General features: G+C 36.9%; 1 protein-coding gene across 1 annotated transcript; it reads right to left on the reverse strand.

The window, feature by feature from the left end:
* Nucleotides 1-3,466: 3,466 nt before the first annotated feature.
* LOC149373715 (leukocyte surface antigen CD53-like) lies at nt 3,467-6,595 on the reverse strand. The gene is made up of 5 exons (XM_089595969.1): nt 6,389-6,595; nt 5,522-5,710; nt 5,275-5,436; nt 4,935-5,135; nt 3,467-4,711 (listed from the first exon to the last, which is right to left on the reverse strand). The coding sequence occupies exons 1-5, from the start codon at nt 6,470-6,472 to the stop codon at nt 4,622-4,624; spliced, it is 726 nt and encodes a 241-aa protein (XP_089452095.1). The 5' UTR covers nt 6,473-6,595; the 3' UTR covers nt 3,467-4,621.
* Between the last annotated feature and the right edge of the window lie 10,424 nt (nt 6,596-17,019).

Below are 17,019 nucleotides of genomic sequence, written 5' to 3' on the forward strand. Positions count from 1 at the left end.
TTCTTCATTATGTAAAAGTTAGCAAACTAGTGTATAACTCTTTTTTAGTAAGCGGTTATCAAAATCTAACTGCAGGTATTGAATTGTGGTTATCGTTTTCGATAAAAATTACATGTACGATCTTTTCACTTATACTAATTAAGTTTTTAATAAAATTTATTGCAATCACTAAGTATTTTGATCATCCTGGATAACATTGTAGTTTGACTGTAATTATTGACTTATGGTAAAAATAACATGTCTGGTTAAACTTTGATCGTTCTACTAATTTCGGTTTTTGTTTTACGTTAAAACCATTCAAATTTTTTTCCATTATTGCACATAGACTTAGAAGCTTATATACATATAGATCCAGTAAACACACACCTCACACTACAGCAAGAATTGAGACTGGAAACGACTTATTGGTCACTATTGATAAATTCAATACCTATGATTCGTAAATGAGTAGTTTAAATTAAATTTGAATATTTAATTTTTTTATTAGAATCATAAAACTTTCTGATAACTAGTGAGAACCGTGTACGAAAATCTAACTGGAAAAAAATTAAACTGAATCATAATTGCACGTTCGAGTTGAAATTATGTGTCTGACCCAACTCTGACTTTTCTACTGATAGTGGCTGAGTTTATAGTTAGAAATAATTGCAGTTGCTACTAAATATAAATATCATACCTGGAGTGAATTTTAATTGGATTGTGTAATTCAGATGAGGCCAAATGTAAAATGTCCGACTAAACTTGGCTTTTTCTACTGATTCTACTATTTCGAATAATTTACTTACCCAAAACTTTAAAAAAAAGTAAAATTCGAGTTTATTGAAAGTTATTACAGTGTTACAGGAGCAGCATATATAAAAACAAATTTCTTGACAGTCGCTATTTCTGATTTATTTTCTTCAATCATGCATGTTGTAGATATGTATTTTCATATTATTGGGCTGATGAACAAAGTCAAAAGTAAACAAATCTAAAACAACGAAAAACGTTCAAAAAACACATGATCAACCAAACTTGCCTCGTTAACACAAAAATCTAACTCGTGACCCCTCACATTCGGCCCTGAACTTTAGGTTTTCTTTTTTTCGCAAATGAAGCGCCAATTTCTCGTCCCGTTTCACTTTTGTGCTTTACCAAAGTTCTTTTCCTCTCCTCCCCGCTTCTCATGCTTGGCCCATCTTATGTTTATGAGAAAGAGGCATATAAGTAAAAAGAAGCTCCCAAAATCCTCTCACTTCCTTTTTTTCTCGTTGCTTCTTGACACTTGCAGGCATCTTTATTTACTCTTTCATATTCAAAATGTTAATTTCGTACGAGGAAGACGGACCTTCTACCGCTACATCTGTAATGTAAAATTTCGGTACATTGCTCGACTCTTTGGTATCGTAGCAACAACCACGTTCTGGTGGCACAAAAATGGATTGCCTAACGGCGCTTTCGGGACTTGACAGCAATTTGCATTTTCGTTCGCTGCTACACTGCTTGTTATGCGGTATTATTTAAATGAGCGCAGTTTGTAGATTCTAAAAAAAAAAAAAAAAAATTGGTCTCAGGTGCTTTTGAGCGACTTCAATGATAACAATGCTCGCGCCACCCATCTCCCCAGTATTTTTGCGACCGAGAATACAAATGTTGCCCTAGTTTACTGTTCCTTTTAATAAACTTGGAAAATACTTACGTTTCATCGAAACGGGGGAGTCTTTTGTACTTTTTAATCAGCATGCTCGAATAAGGAATTGGATGTGCAAAAACCACTCGTACAAAGCAATGCGTGATTAACTGTGTTTAACGACGTTACCGCATTATTGCTGTTTTACTGACAATCGTCAACTCTGCAATTCCACAACCAAACGATCCCTAATTACACCAATGAATGGTTCGGTGGTGAGGGTCTGTCTTTGATGTCAGCTATTATAGCCATTACGAAATTGAATGCCAGGATCAAACAGTTCCAAACGAGGGACTGCGAGAAAATCACACCCTAGTTCATTCATGTTGGTCACAACGAGACCAATGAATCTCCTTTTTTTCCTTTTTAGTTCATCGTGAAAGATCATTTTTGTTTCTCTCAAAAGCGAAAATCAATCCAAACAGTACACGTCATTCAAGTAAAATGCCAAGGTTTGCAGGAAAAAAAAGTCCATCCACCGTTTGCGGTTATCCCCCGTAGCGCCCACAGCCATCGAGAAATAATCCAGCATGAAGCTCTCGTGAAAGCAATAGCACCAACTATCCTCGGGGCGCCAATCTAGCCGCAAAGCTAATCTGAACCGGCGCATTCGTACTTTGTTGTCGCAACCTCATGTGCACGAGTGGCTCACAGGAACAACACCGCTGTACGGACCCGTCACCCAACAGAGGTCCATGAAATAGTAAAATCGGTGCGAGCACTGGGATACCGGCGAGCGGGCTCTATTAATTCATCAGCTCTCGAATCCGACGCGTAGATACCTTCGACAGGCTCTCCCTTCACCTCGCACTGATAATTCAAGTCAGAATTCACACGGTGCACATATTGTACATTGTGCACAATTTTCCCGGAATCCATATCGCTGGCGTGACTGAATCCCGAGCTCGGGATAATAACGTTATAGGGCCGTTCGGGAGGAGATCAGGTTTTATTTTTATTTGACACTTGGAGGGGACAAGTTGCTGGTGAGTATTTATGGGGAAGTACATTACCCAGGGAGGGTTGATTTTTCTTTTCGACTAGGAGTAACTTCGATATAATCGAGAACATTATTATGATTGATCGAATAAAAAGTATAGCTACCTTTTGTGCCTCTGTACCTCTGTAGATGTTTAATAATGCATTGTCCTGGAGGGTGGTTGTTGATGAGAGTGGGGTATGGAATGGGATAAAGTTATTGCCAGATGCACGTTTTCATTAGTAAAAAAAAGGAATTGTACGTGTTGGCTGGCGTAGTTAAGTTGGTAGAATGTACATGTCGTAATGGGATAGGTACAATGTTTGAGACGTGCACTACATACAAAAAGGAACAAAGGAAAAAAGACATCGTGAAATAACTCAAGCACAAAAAAGTGTAATAAAAAATTTGTCTATTCTATTAAAACTCTTTTTATTCATGCAATACACATAATGATAATTATTTTTCAAGTATGTCTTCATTTTTTTTTGTACATATTATTCGATGTATTACACTATTTAATTATGAAGCTTTTTAACGAAAAGGATTCGTGGTTATTTGGCAATTACAATTTAAGCATCACAGTACATAATCATACAATCCATTGGTACATTCAATTTTCGTGTGAACAATATTATTTATACTTTAATCAATAATGAGTATCATACCAGGAATATCAGATGAGATAAATATTTAACCACACAAAGCTCCAAGAGCCAAGCAGTCGAGCAAAGTCCCTGTACCTACCTCGATAAAAAATTGTGTGCATCTACGTGTGAGAGAGGAAGTTTTCAATTTCTATTTTTTTTTTTTTTTTTTTTTTTTTTAATGAACGTATCTTTTTCCATTTTTCCATGTATGTGTGCATTGACAACGTGTCATGACGTGTCCCACGTATCTTCTTATTTTTATTCATCACCACAATATGTACAAACTATTCACACGATCTCAAATGCGTATGCTGCCTTTTGTTCACGGAAAAAAAAAAAATTGACGGAGCGCCTAAAACAAGTCGACTCTCGCTTCGGAGCGCTATAATTTCTTTCTCCAGAAAAATGTAAAAGCCTTTGAAAACTGTCAATAACATCATAGGGAGAAAAGCAGCGGCATGAGTGAATTTTAACGAGCCGACTGTGCTGCACCCCTTGCTCACCCGGTGAATCGAAAATCTCGTTAAAATTTACAACGCTGCAGCGGGCCCCGGCGGATCGTTACGTCCCTGTCTCCTTCTCTTCTTCCACTTTGAATATTTGTGCATGGTGATAACGGTGAGGCGTGAGACTCCTCTTGATCAAGGAAAACGACAAAAAGTCTTGGATTGTATACGCCTTGGATGGTACAACGTAATAGAAACTACGTGACTTCTTTGTTGAAGAGGCTTCGGAGCAAACTTTCGAAGCATCGACATTCCTCCCATTACGCGTTTGTTGTTATCATCTTCCAAATAATTTTGAAAATTCGTGTCCTTACAATTACAGTCACGAGTATACTAACTTACAGGAATATATTTAACACAATAAACTAGACGGTTAGTTGAATTGCACTTCAACAATTAATCATTCAAGGTGGTTTAAGAGAGTTATTTCGTTAAATTATTATCGTTAGAGTTATTTTATTAAAAACTTGTCTGTTTTGTATTCATATTGCTCTTATTATTGTCACTATTGTTTGTCGATTAGCTTGCACACTGATCCACTGCGCTACTCTTTTTTTCGTGATATTTTAATGGCTTTTTAACTTTTATAATCACTGTTTTATTACCAAGTTTTCAAATTATTATGACAATGAGCAGCAAATTGTTTTTACTACACATATCTACTATGGAGATCTGCTCGCATGTTATAGCACTAAACGACGAAGTCACTTATAATTAAAATGTTTGATGCATCCCAGTCTCTTCTTCATGCAAATATCTTCAGTTTTTCAGCACAAAAAATTTTTTATAAATATTTAGAAATTACACTACGAATTGATCAAATAGCTAGAATATTAGCCAACGATGCTTGTGTCTTTTCTTTCTTAAATCGATGTAACAGCTTAAAAATGAAGAATATACCTCCAACCTGCAAAAAACATTGTTGTTGAATACTTTGAATCACCATGTACCACGTGTAAATAAATAAAATAATTTTTAGGTTTGTGTAGAAACTTGTGGCTCTGTGATTAAGGATGAGACTTTGAATCAAATTTCATTGGGCTTAAACCTTAGTTTCCAACTTTTCTTGTAATAAAACAAGACCGTGTGCTAGCGTTATAATTAATAACTAAAAATCTGTTTATATTCACCTGAATAGCAGTATATAACGTGCCTATGATTATTATGTAAACTGCACTGTTTGTCACGAAACGAGCCAATTTTTGGTGGCAATTGTTAACAACAGAATATCCCTTCTTTCTACATTGCCAGAAAAAATCATCTTCCAAGTAAGATTCGTACGTCGTAATTTTCCACCATTCAATCGTTTTGTTGAACATACAGCATTGTACCTACGTATTCATAAAAAAGAAATTATTCAGCACCATGCAATTGAAGAAAAGAATCATTTTACCAATAAAAATGTAATATTACAAGCACAATATTCATATTTAAAATGAAATGGTTTGGTTATTGTCAGATTTTACTCACATCGTCTTGCAATCGCGTAATGTATTCAGTATCATAGTGGTGTAGCTGAGTGGCATTTCTTATTTGTTCATTGCTGTACTGGATAATAGTGTCCTTGAAAACGTATACATATACTAATGCCACAAGTTCGCATATTAGTATGGCCATCAGTAAATTCACAAACTGGATAACGTAAAAATATAATGAAAACAGTTATTAGACGTTAAAAATTATCCCACCAGACACGAGTTAATAAATATATGCTTACGGTCAAAATAATACAGGTACTATCCCTGTACACACCATAGCTCCCACAAATGACTACAAAAATAATAACAAATCCAGCTATGAAGAATAGGTTGGCAGAAAAAAAGTAGTATGGGCCCAAGTACTTGGCGTATTTAGGATTTACTTTGTAGAAGGAAACACCCATGAATACTATCAGTATGCCAACGATCTGAAAAAAAAAATGTTGACAAAGTTTTATTATACATTTTTCTTACATTTTCAATTGTTAAGCATTCATATTTGTTCTACAATTTTTCAAACGCCACTGTTTTACGGCAGTGAGATAAAAAATTTAAATTTAACTGCACACATTCCTACATGCGTAAATACATGTATACGTTCATACATACATACGTGCATTGAGAGACTGTGTATATACATACTTCGATCTTTTGCACCTAGTTGGTTTTTAAATACACTAAGAGAAAAATATAATAAAAATTACTGTGCTGGAATGGTAACCTGATGTCATTCCTACGTCTAGGAACTTTTTACTTTGGCTAACCTAATTTTTACCATATTCCGGATAGTAATTTCTATTGTGCAGACAGTAAAAATCACTGTACTTACAACAAAAATGACTGTTCTAAGCACTAAAAATTATTGTTCCAACAGTAAAAAGTCTCTAGACGCCCGAACATTACCAGATTACCATTCTAGCACAGTAACTTTTATTATTTTTCTCTCTTAGTGTAAACGTATTGAGGACATGATTCGTATTTACAAAAAAGCAAAAGTACTCATGATGACGTAATACAAGCACACTTTTATCAACTCCAATGATTTAATATATTTATTATAAAAATATAATTATAATATAATAGAATTTAATATAAAAATTTCTAACCACAAAAAGAATGTTGACTGCACAAAACGCTTTCTTGATACGCTGCATCTCGGTACTGGAACGTATGGCTGGTGCTTCTTCCATCGCATATATCTCCCGTACTCTACGCGTATGGTTTGTCTATTGAAAAACAAATCACTGTAAAACAAAATGATCACAAGAAGCAAGACCAACGATAGTCTTTAAACGACTGCACAAGCCTCAGGAGCTGCTCCACAGCTACTGAATGTCGAGAGCTTTGTTCTCTCAAAGCAACAACTCTATTGTCTTATCTTAATGAGTATGTCCAACTCATGCCGTTCACTAATGACAAAACTATTGGTAAGTGTGTACTCCAACATAAATTTCACCGATGTACCATACATTTCTTCGTGAGGTAATGCTTAGAAAGTATAGACTGGGTGACTTTAACAATCAAGGGATGAAATCAGAGCTCATCGCCTTTTCTTGCATATTTTGGCTCAATTGACAATACTTTTAGAATGTCACACAGGCACAATCCTTGAAATATTACTGTTTTAATCGATACACGCGATGTTATGATGTCAGGAAAAATCTTAGTCACTCCAAAAAGCCGATTTGACACGTTTTTTGAAATCGAGTGGAAATTATGAAAATGAAAGTGTAACTTTCTCAAAAAAAAAAAAAAAAAAAAAAAAAATGTTCTGTTGGTCAAAATAAACTTTAATAACATAAGTTCCTCTCAAAATATGGACATCTGGATATGATACTTCTACTTGTGAAATTGTACATAAGAGGCATAATTTTTCTCGTATTATTAAGTTTGTATTTTGTAAGTACTAAGCGATCACCACAATTTGATAAAGCCAGAGTAGTAATTATGCTAAATAAAGTTTTCAAGTGTCACGATGTTTTGCAAACATATTTTATTCATAGATACCGCTTCGGAATCGAATACCATTTCATTCGATAAAAAATATTGAGGCCGACGAGTCGAGTCGAAGCTTTTACGTACAGGTCTGCAAGAAGAAGTGCAGTAGCGAGAGCGAACAGAGGTAAAATCATCGTTCCCTCCTACGACGAATTACATTAAACTGGGGGCGGGGGTATGATATCATTTGGGTGGGAAGATATACGCGATGCGAAGTGTGAAAGTTATCTCTAGAGAGAAAGACGCGGGAAATGTACGGAGAAAAGTGATCCAACTGCGGCGTTATCCCGAGGGAACAGTAGAGCAGAATATGGAAAAGCAAACGAGGGTCCTTTCACTGTCTCTGTGAATATGCAGGATCGCGCCAAAGTTCTTCGGCTACCTATACCACTCGAGAATACCGATTTTCTGTTTCCCATTTCCCGGCAACCTCTTTTTGTTAACTGTTCCTTTTTTTTTTTTTTTTTTTTTTTTTTATCATCTACGTTAGAATGCTTAATATGTTCATCCATATTCATATTATGTAAGTGCGGTTTGGTGGCTATTTACCGGTGTTTTTGAACCAGCAGATTACACCACGTGAGAATACAAAAAGGATGTTGTAATTTGGAATTTCTGCCTGTACCTATCCACATCTACGTGCTCGAAAAGTATTTACGTGTATGTTATCTTTTGTGTTGCAGTTGCGACCGATAAACTTCATGAATATTGAATCGAGTCGGAAAAATGAGGCACCTGGTATAAGAAACGCAACTGGTTAAACATTTTTATTTACGCTAATTATTTTAAAAATTATAAACATGAAAATACTCCAAGAATTGTACTTTAGTTGAAAGCACAAGTTAATTACTATTTGATGTAAAGGAATAACAGCTTTTGTTTAATGTCATAGAAGTCATGTAGCCAGTATATCTGATTGCTCTTCTCCACATCTCACGCGTACACGTATACAAACGAAATCGAATACACGTCCACCTGACTAAATATAATCTTTGCTGCTTGAATCGACCCCTTGTGCTGCTCGTTTCTACACCAAAAGGTGAAGGACCGTCCGCGTCTGATTCGAAAGTCGAGTAGCCACATGCAGCCGATGGTCGTCTTGTTTTTCATTATTTTACCGCGGAGGAAAAACAACCCCACCCACATTGGGACTCGCGAACGAAGAGCAGCGGAAAAATTGCGAGCTCTCGGGTACTTTTTTAACGAGCAAACTAAAAACCGCTTTGTGCGCGCGCTCGAAAATGAAAGGGTGAAAGCTGGTTTAGGCTGCACGCGTGTTTTACTTTTGGACGGTTGGCTGCTTTTGAGGATGGAGCCAGGTAAGTGGCATATATGTACGTGTGCACTGTAACATGTGGAAAAAGAGTTGAAAACCTTTTGTTCCCTATGGCCTGGATTACTCTCTCTCGTGGAAAGATCAATACGACGGCTAGGCCGGGAGGAGAAAACGAGCCGGGCCCCATTCTTCCCTCTCTCCTCCACCCCTGCCCCCCGAGACGATTAAAAACGTCGATCCTTGTGTATTAGAATCTCCAGGTTATTGAGTTTTTTTCCCCAAGAGTAATAATTTTTCTAGCTTGTGTTTGCATTGTTATTATTATATTTTTTTTTTTTTTTTGTTGGTAAGCGCTACGATTGTGATTCATGAGTTGGTTTGTAGAAGCCTTTGAGCTGCCTTACTTTGATACGGAAACGTCGTTCCGAGCAATCAATCTGAAACAACTGTCCTTCAAGTTAAGCGGCTATACTCATGAGATCCTCATATACACGAATATTTATATTTCCCACCAGATCAAACGTGAGCTGTGTACGTAATTGCCTTTTTTTATTTATATAAGTCTGTAACAAATTATTCAAAAAAAAAAACAAACTTAATTTCTTCATCCATTTGTACGGTAACTAACATACAAGTAGTGTATTACATGATACATGTGAATATCGACGTATAATCCTTATCGGATCACAAGCTTGACTTGTCATTAATGTACAAGGATCGGGGTATCCAAACTGTATGGAGTAATTACAAAATTAATTTGATATTCGAGTGCAATTTACAGTTGTGGGAGTGAAAAGTAGGATTTTCGGATGTAATATCCCGTCAGTAGTTAAAATAAACAGTACAATCGCGTTACTGAAAACAAATGATTATCAGGGATGGAAATCCTAAACTCCCAGTAAACACAAATCCTTTACGATGACCGCACTCGCCCAACACATGAAGGTGTTATCATGCGGCTTTTAAATTTCCAACTAACGAACCTATTACCACACGATATCTCTTCTCGACTTTTTCTTTTAATGGGTGGGTCGAAAACAGGCAAAGCTGTAAGAGAAAATGAAAAATAACTGCTGTTAGCTGGTAATGTAAACATGTATTACGACGGACAAACATGCGTGGCAAACGACATCAACAAGATGAAACATTTTCGTTATAATTCTCTATACTAATTATTATTAGTCATCGGTTCTATCGTTATCGATGTACATCCTCTTTCACTTGTCATTATCATCGCAAAGTACATTTTAATGTACACACTTTGCATACCCCATGAAAACTTTTCAATTTTAATACCCATCCATTTACCAAACTGTGGCTCATCCTTTCGAAATTTACCAGATCCCGCAATCGTTTTCGTCCGAGTGGGCACCTACCCCAAAAATCGATTCGACGACAGAACTGGAGTTTGACGAATTTAATTAAAAACGTCATCCACGCGCATCGACGCGGCAGTCACGTCCCTCTAGAGTTATCTCTCGATAGCACGAGAAAAATAAACTTTGAGGGTGTGACAGTTGGAAGAAAAAGAGGAGGAAAACCGGGGGGGTGGAGGGGAGGGAAAAAAATACGAAAAGTAAGTCAAGACGGAGAAAAAAAAAGGACAAGCAGCAGGGAAAAGAGAAAAACTCGGCGTGGCGCAAACTTGAATAGAGAGTCCGCGCTCGCGCGAGAGAGAAAGATACACGGAAAGTGTTACGTAAGGACAGTGGGGGGGGCGAGGGGGGTAGGGAGGATGCGGAAGAGGCAGCAGCCGGCTGGAATATCCGGGCCGGAAGAGAGCTGTAGAAGGGCGGAGCAATCGTATGTAGGTCGCACTGTCAGTGCCACGACCTGATTTCGCTGGAGGGGAGGCTCGCGCTACTAAACACCGTTACGTGTACACAAGCAGGCCTGCTATGATGTACTCTCGCTCGATCGACAAACAAATCGACATCGATGGAGGGTCGATCAACTTTTACTTTGATTCGCCTGATTTGGACTCGGCCCTTTTTTTCGGGTTCCCCTCTATCTCTCTCCGTTGTTTCGAGCGAAAGCAAGAGATAGGGGTCTTGTAGCGCGTTGTCGTTTTGTTTTTGCCTTTCATTTCGAGTCTTTTGTATGCGATTTCAACCCCCGTGTCCTCTATTTTCGCGCGTTTCACGGAGATTGGGTGGAAAATTCGGCCACTGCACCGATTGTTTCTTTTCGACAAACAAATGGTGGCAACACCTGATCACGGAGTATTGTTCGCTCGTACGGGGGACAAAAATGAAAGCAAAGAGACACCTCCTTTGGGATGGAAATCGAGTTGGTGCCACTGTTTCTCAATGGATTATTCCGGCAGGTGAAAATTGGATGTATTGTCAATTACTTTTATAAACCAAGCGTCCAGTGTTGGAGGTGGTGGAGACTTTGTTATCGTCATCTGCTCGTGTACTAAAGGGGAGAGGCGAAATTTTTCTATGAATACATTTTGTACTGCGTCTACTTTCACTCCGCGACTCCTATACTGTATGTAAAAATGTCGCATATGCATATGAAAATGAAGAAACGTGGTGTTTTTTTTTTTGTTTTCTCTTCACATGCACGTAATTTTTTTTTAAAGATAAAGTGGATGTGCTTTTTTTACTGTAGGAAAAATAAAGTTGATACACCTCACGACTTGTGACATGCTCGTGCGGGACTTTTTTTATCGTATACTACATCATCTAGCATGAAAACACTTTGGAAAATGTATTTGTTTTGGAATTCAAATATTTCAAATGTTTTATATTTTTCTTCACTAGAACCAACAAGTTTCAATGAAAGATTGGTAGAAAAATAATGCAAAAAAAATTAAAATACTTTAATTTTTCGAGACAGTCACAAACATGTCCACGTATTTCAAATCGCATTTCTTAACTTCCCCATGGACCACATATTCGCATAAAGTACTTATACTAATTTTGCCTGATTTTTTACATGAATATTTCTACGATAGCTTGGAAAAAGGGTGTAAACGCAGTCCACGAGATTCGATTCCCACCCGCTCGAGAGTAGGTACGAACATTATGAGAACAAGTTGTACCAATCTTGGACAATAGCCAACTTGAGCTGTAAGTGAAAAAAGGACATTCGTGGCCATAGATTTTTTACTGCATACAGTCGTTAACGAAACAAAAAAATGCCCTGTATTTTCAGCTCACTTTTTCCCCCTTTTCGTTCTTTTTTTTTTTTTTTTTTTTTTTTGTTCCACGTTTTACAGCCCTTACTTTGTCACGCCATGCAGATCCGCGCCAGCGATAATATTTTTAAAACACCATTATCCCCCAAATCCAGATCTGAGACGAATTGTATGGTACTATGGTCGCCGCAGACTTTTTTCTTTATGGCGATTTATGATCGCACCTTTGGGCTTACATCGTTTTCCCTCACCGTAGCTTCTGTTTTTCAGTAACAGCGTTTTTATTCGCTCCGTAAGTGTGAATTGTGTTGCTTGCCGCGACACGACTGTGTTTTTATTGTCCCGTAAAGAATAATTTTAACGACAGAACTGGGATAACTTTCATCATCTTGGAAATCCGGGCACGGTCAAAGTTTTTTCTTTTTTTTTTTCGTTTTTCTTTTATAAAGTTTTTATTCACCAACCAAGATAAAACAGTGTACCTGCTGTAGGTTTACTGTGACAGAGACATTTTTTTTTTTTTTTTTTTTTTTTTAGTACTCACGGTACGCCCAGCTTTTTGCAAGTGCCAGAGACGAATAACAATCGGGTCACAGTACTCGGACCTTTCATCTCAAAGAAGACAAATATAGTGAAGACTACCACGAGCAAAAGAATACTTTTCTCTTCTGGTCGCGTTAATGCGATCCATCCAATTATGGACAAATAGAGGGAAAAGCTGTCACTCGCCCAAAGTAATACGGTAAGCCCCACAATTGGATGGCAACTTTGATATTACCTTTTATTTGACTTGGCTTACGTGAAGGCAAACTCACGCACTAGTTTAACCGAGACCCCTCCATGTGCGAGTGCCATACGTATACAGCTCACACTGGAGGTTTAAAAAAAAGGTTCGCAGAGAGAGGATTTTTGGTTCTGTAGTATGATGAGCTTTTTATCTTCGAACCAACGTTGTGACGTGAAGTTTCATTCTGTCGTTCTTATATTCTTTTTTAATCCCTCAACTGCGTAGCTTTTGCTTCATTTTTCACGAGTACGGATATTTCAGGGCAAAAGAATAAAACATTTATGAAGATACGTCCTACGCCAATAAAAACATAATCGCTCGTAGTTTCGCAGCAGATTAGATAACTTGCGGAAGCATCGGTGATAGTAAAAACGGTGAATTGGAAAGGCTAAACTGCCGCGAATTTTTGAGCCGATTCTGTGTAAGTGCCCATGATACTCGCGCAAGAGCGACGACCCACTTTTCTAAACTACACCAGCTGCAATTTTACTGTGCATTTTCAGGAAAAAAGCTGTAGGTACGTGTGTATTTTATTTTTTGGGAGACATTTTGCTACGTTCTTTCTTACTCGGGGGTTTCTCAGCTCGACAATGAGCTGCTTTTAACACGTTTTTACTCCACACTGTGTAATGTGTATTGTGTGCAGAGGATCGATAAAGTTTTGCCATAAATGTAGTATTATGGTGTCAAAGATCATGATGCCTTTACGTGGGCAAACAGTCACGTCTCGGGATAAATTTTGTTTCTTCTTTATTGCTGTTCACAGAGGCTGAAGTATTAACTAATAATTATTGTTAAGCAAATAAATGAAAATAATCACGTAAAACATGAGAGAAATTAATTGTTAATCATAAGGTACAAATCGTTGGACAGCAATTGGAAAATACAAATCTGTATGATTTATCAGTCTTAGGAATCATAAGTATAGAAAAACGACGGAAACAAGTAATTTCAGAAAGCCTTGCGTGTCACTTTGATCGATGGTGACTTTTTGATCTGTGCTGTATAGCATAGACAATAAAACCGTAAAAATCCATCCAACGTATTATACCCCTCAAATGATGTTTTTGTTCAAATAAAATATCCTTTCAAAGGAGCCCCCGAGTCCCACGGCAGCACCTTGACAACGTACCTCTCAAACTCAGCCAAAAGAAGTTCTCCTTGCCGGCAACAGAAGCCTCTCCGATCGATGCGAAGCACGCCGGGCTCACTAATCTCCACCCACCGCGTATGCCTCCCCCCTTAAAGGCACCCCCTCGAAGCCATTAAAAAGAACGAATTCTCACCGATAAAATATGCTCGTGGTGAGCCAGCCAGGGGAAATTTCGCGGCGATGGCTTTACGAGAAGATCTCCCCCCCTCCCGAGGAATAACCCGGGCTCCATTGAATCATTTTTTTTTTACTCCTCCGCGTATTATCTTTCCTCGGCTGGTATTTTTTGACGAAAACAGAGCAATTTCCGAGGACATTTTGTGAATAATAAAACCACGAGGTTCGGGTAATCCGCGTGACATCGGTCTTTACGGGAGGCACATTTTACTTTTGTTGAGATTTATCTCTGACGAGCTCGCCCCGGAAACCAGATACGGATAACGAGATTAGCCCGATAGGGGTACACGAAACTTATCGTGACGGTGTGCGCGTTAAGGGGTGGGGGGCTGATCCATCTCAGGGGCTCTTTATCCGTCGTTGTGCTTCTTCTCGGCCGCAGTGACAAGTAATTACCGAAACCCAATTACAATGGTGGTAATAGTAGACGGAAACTGGTGCGCTCTACTCAGTTTTTTTTTTTTTTTTTCCAAAGGCACCCCTAGATCTCGAGCGGCCAAGGAGGAAAAACCATTTAGGAGAGTGCGCGTTTGAGCTTCAAAACGAATCTGCTGAGCTATGAGCCGCGTCGCCTACGAGGTACCTTTCGTGTTTTCTCAACCAGCAAATGCGTCTCTCGCTTCCTTTTTATCTTTTTCCCCGCAAAAATGCTCTAAGTGGCAAAGGAAAGTTGGAGAGTTGCAGAAGGAAAAATTCTAGGGGATGGCTAGACGTGGTGCCTTGTTTTTTTTCGTGCTGCATACAGTTGAGCGTCAAGCGGAAAGGTACCATTTAAGCATACAATATGGCTTGGACTTTGATGAAATCAATTTACAAAAAAAGACTTGGATTTATTGTATTTTCAAGCTTATTTTTGTGCAAATGGAAAACAACGGGCTTTTATTTAATTGACAATAAATCCATGTTCAAACTTCTAAGTTAAATCTAACAACCCCCGCGTACGTATATTTTTTCACATTTTTGATGAGACAATGATAATACATAAATCATCTTTATTACAATTCAGATTTTGTTAATCTGACATAGAACTTTATTTTACAGCATAAAATCTAGTACGTCATTCGAAACATTTGATAATTTTTTTTAGTTAATTTACGGTAATGCTACTATATTGTTAAACAGCAAAAAATGAAGTTATTATTGGGGAAAAAAAATTACTACGTTTTAGAAGTATGAAAGAAATATTTTTTTTATTTTATTAAATTTATTCTGTACAGAATTGAATTAAAAATTAAAAAAAAAAAAAGTTTTATTGGATGCTGAGTCTGTAATATAAGTATGTAGAATTTGAAGTATGTAAAACAAAAAAGGTAAAAAGTTCTGCCACAAAAATGTTTGTATTCATCGATGATAATGTGGATAAAGTATTTTATCGATGGCGAAAAAGATAAAGTTAATAAAAAGATAATAAAAAAGGTAATTAAAAAAATTACTACTAAGTAATGCCATATGGTCGATTTCATTGAACCATATGAATATCTCTATTTTTAGAGGTCGACTTTTGAGTAAAAAATAGATTGTAAACTTGCCGCTAACAGCACAAACTACGTCAACTTTTTATTATCTATCTGTAAGATGAGTTGCGGCTGGTTTATAATTATCAAAGTGACTTTGCTGTAAATAGCAATAGTTATTTGGATCAGCGCCATCTAGCGGTCTTTACTTTTTGGCCAAAAGTAGCTCCCAAAATTCTCAATCAGAGCATTCAGGATTAGAGCTATTTAATCAATAATAAACCAGCCGCAACTAATGATAAAGCTACAAAATAAAAAAATAATTATACATGTGTTTTTGGCGGCAAGTTAACAATCTGTCTTATGCTTAAAAATTCATCTTCAAAAGTACAAACACATAGAATGTCGATTTTTTAGTAGAAAATAGATTGTTAACTTGCCGCCAAAAACACATGTATAATTATTTTTTCATTTTATAGCTTCATCATCAGTTGCGGCTGGTTTATAATTGACCAAATAACTCTAATCCTGAATGCTCTGATTGAGAATTTTAGGAGCCACTTTTGGCCAAAAAATAAAGACCGCTAGATGGCGCTGATCCAAAATAATTATTGCTACTTACAGTAAAGTCACTTTGATAATTATAAACCAGCCGCAACTCATCTAACAGATAGATAATAAAAAGTTGACGTAGTTCGTGCTGTTTGCGGCAAGTTTACGATATGTCTTTTACCTGTAAATGGACCCTGAAAAGTATAAATATTCCACTTATCTTAGACGGCTCATAAAATTTACCATATTTACAAAATTAAAATACTTTAGACCTTTTATCATTAATTTGCGGAAGCACAGCCCTTTAACTTTCTAGTTTAAATAAACAGCTAACTTACATAATATGTACATACCAAGATTTGTGTTACAGAAATCTTGAACAATGATTAAATAGATACGTAAAGTAATAAGTCCAAAAGAGACAACTAAAGAAAAAAAGTTTCAAAAAGAAGTTCAGTTACACAGAAAGAGTCTCCTCAAAATGGAGCATTGGATCTCACTTAATTTAAATTGCTTTACAATTTATCTTTTACCTAAAAATCGACCTCCAAAACTATCAATATTCTACTTATCTTATATGGCTCATAAAATCGACAATATTTATGAAATTACAAAACTCTTGACCTTTTACCATTAACTAATGAAAGAACAGCCCTTCAACTTTAGATTTCCAATAAACAGTTAACTTATATAACATAAACATAACAAAATTTGTGTTACAGAAATCGTAAATCACGATCAAATATACACGTAAATTAATCAGTCGAAAAGAGACAACTGAAGAAAAAAGGTCTTAAAAAGAAGCAGCCACACGAAGAGTCTCCTAAGAATGGAGCATCGGATCTCACTAATTGAAGAATACATTTATTACAGAGATGTAAATTTTAAGTGTCATAAGTAAACAAAGAACCCAACCTTCTCTGATCAAGTGAGATCCAATGCTCCATTCTTATATGAGACTTTTCGTGTGACTGTGCTTCTTTTTCAGGCCTTTTTTCTTCGGTTGTCTCTTTTGGACTGATTAATTTGTACTTACATGAGTTAATGGTAAAAGGTCAAGAGTATTGTAATTTTGTAAATATTGTCGATTTTATGAGCCATATAAGATATGTAGGATATTGATGTAAAAACTTGCCGCAAGTAGCATAAAAAAATTTCAACTATTTATCGTCTATTTATAAGATTATTTGCGGCT

Source organism: Copidosoma floridanum, unplaced genomic scaffold (genome assembly GCF_036245765.1).
Source record: "Copidosoma floridanum isolate Cflo_tuat_1 unplaced genomic scaffold, Cflo_Japanese_pri ptg000029l, whole genome shotgun sequence".
Taxonomy (NCBI): domain Eukaryota; kingdom Metazoa; phylum Arthropoda; class Insecta; order Hymenoptera; family Encyrtidae; genus Copidosoma; species Copidosoma floridanum.

Excerpts from the sequence above, each read along its gene's own strand:
- LOC149373715 (XM_089595969.1), bottom strand. The coding sequence starts at position 6,472 with ATGGAAGAAGCACCAGCCATACGTTCCAGTACCGAGATGCAGCGTATC. Across the intron at positions 5,437-5,521 it reads GTACCTGTATTATTTTGACC|TTTGTGAATTTACTGATGGC; the intron begins GTAAGCATATAT and ends TACGTTATCCAG. Across the intron at positions 4,712-4,934 it reads CGTTATATACTGCTATTCAG|GTTGGAGGTATATTCTTCAT; the intron begins GTGAATATAAAC and ends TGTTTTTTGCAG.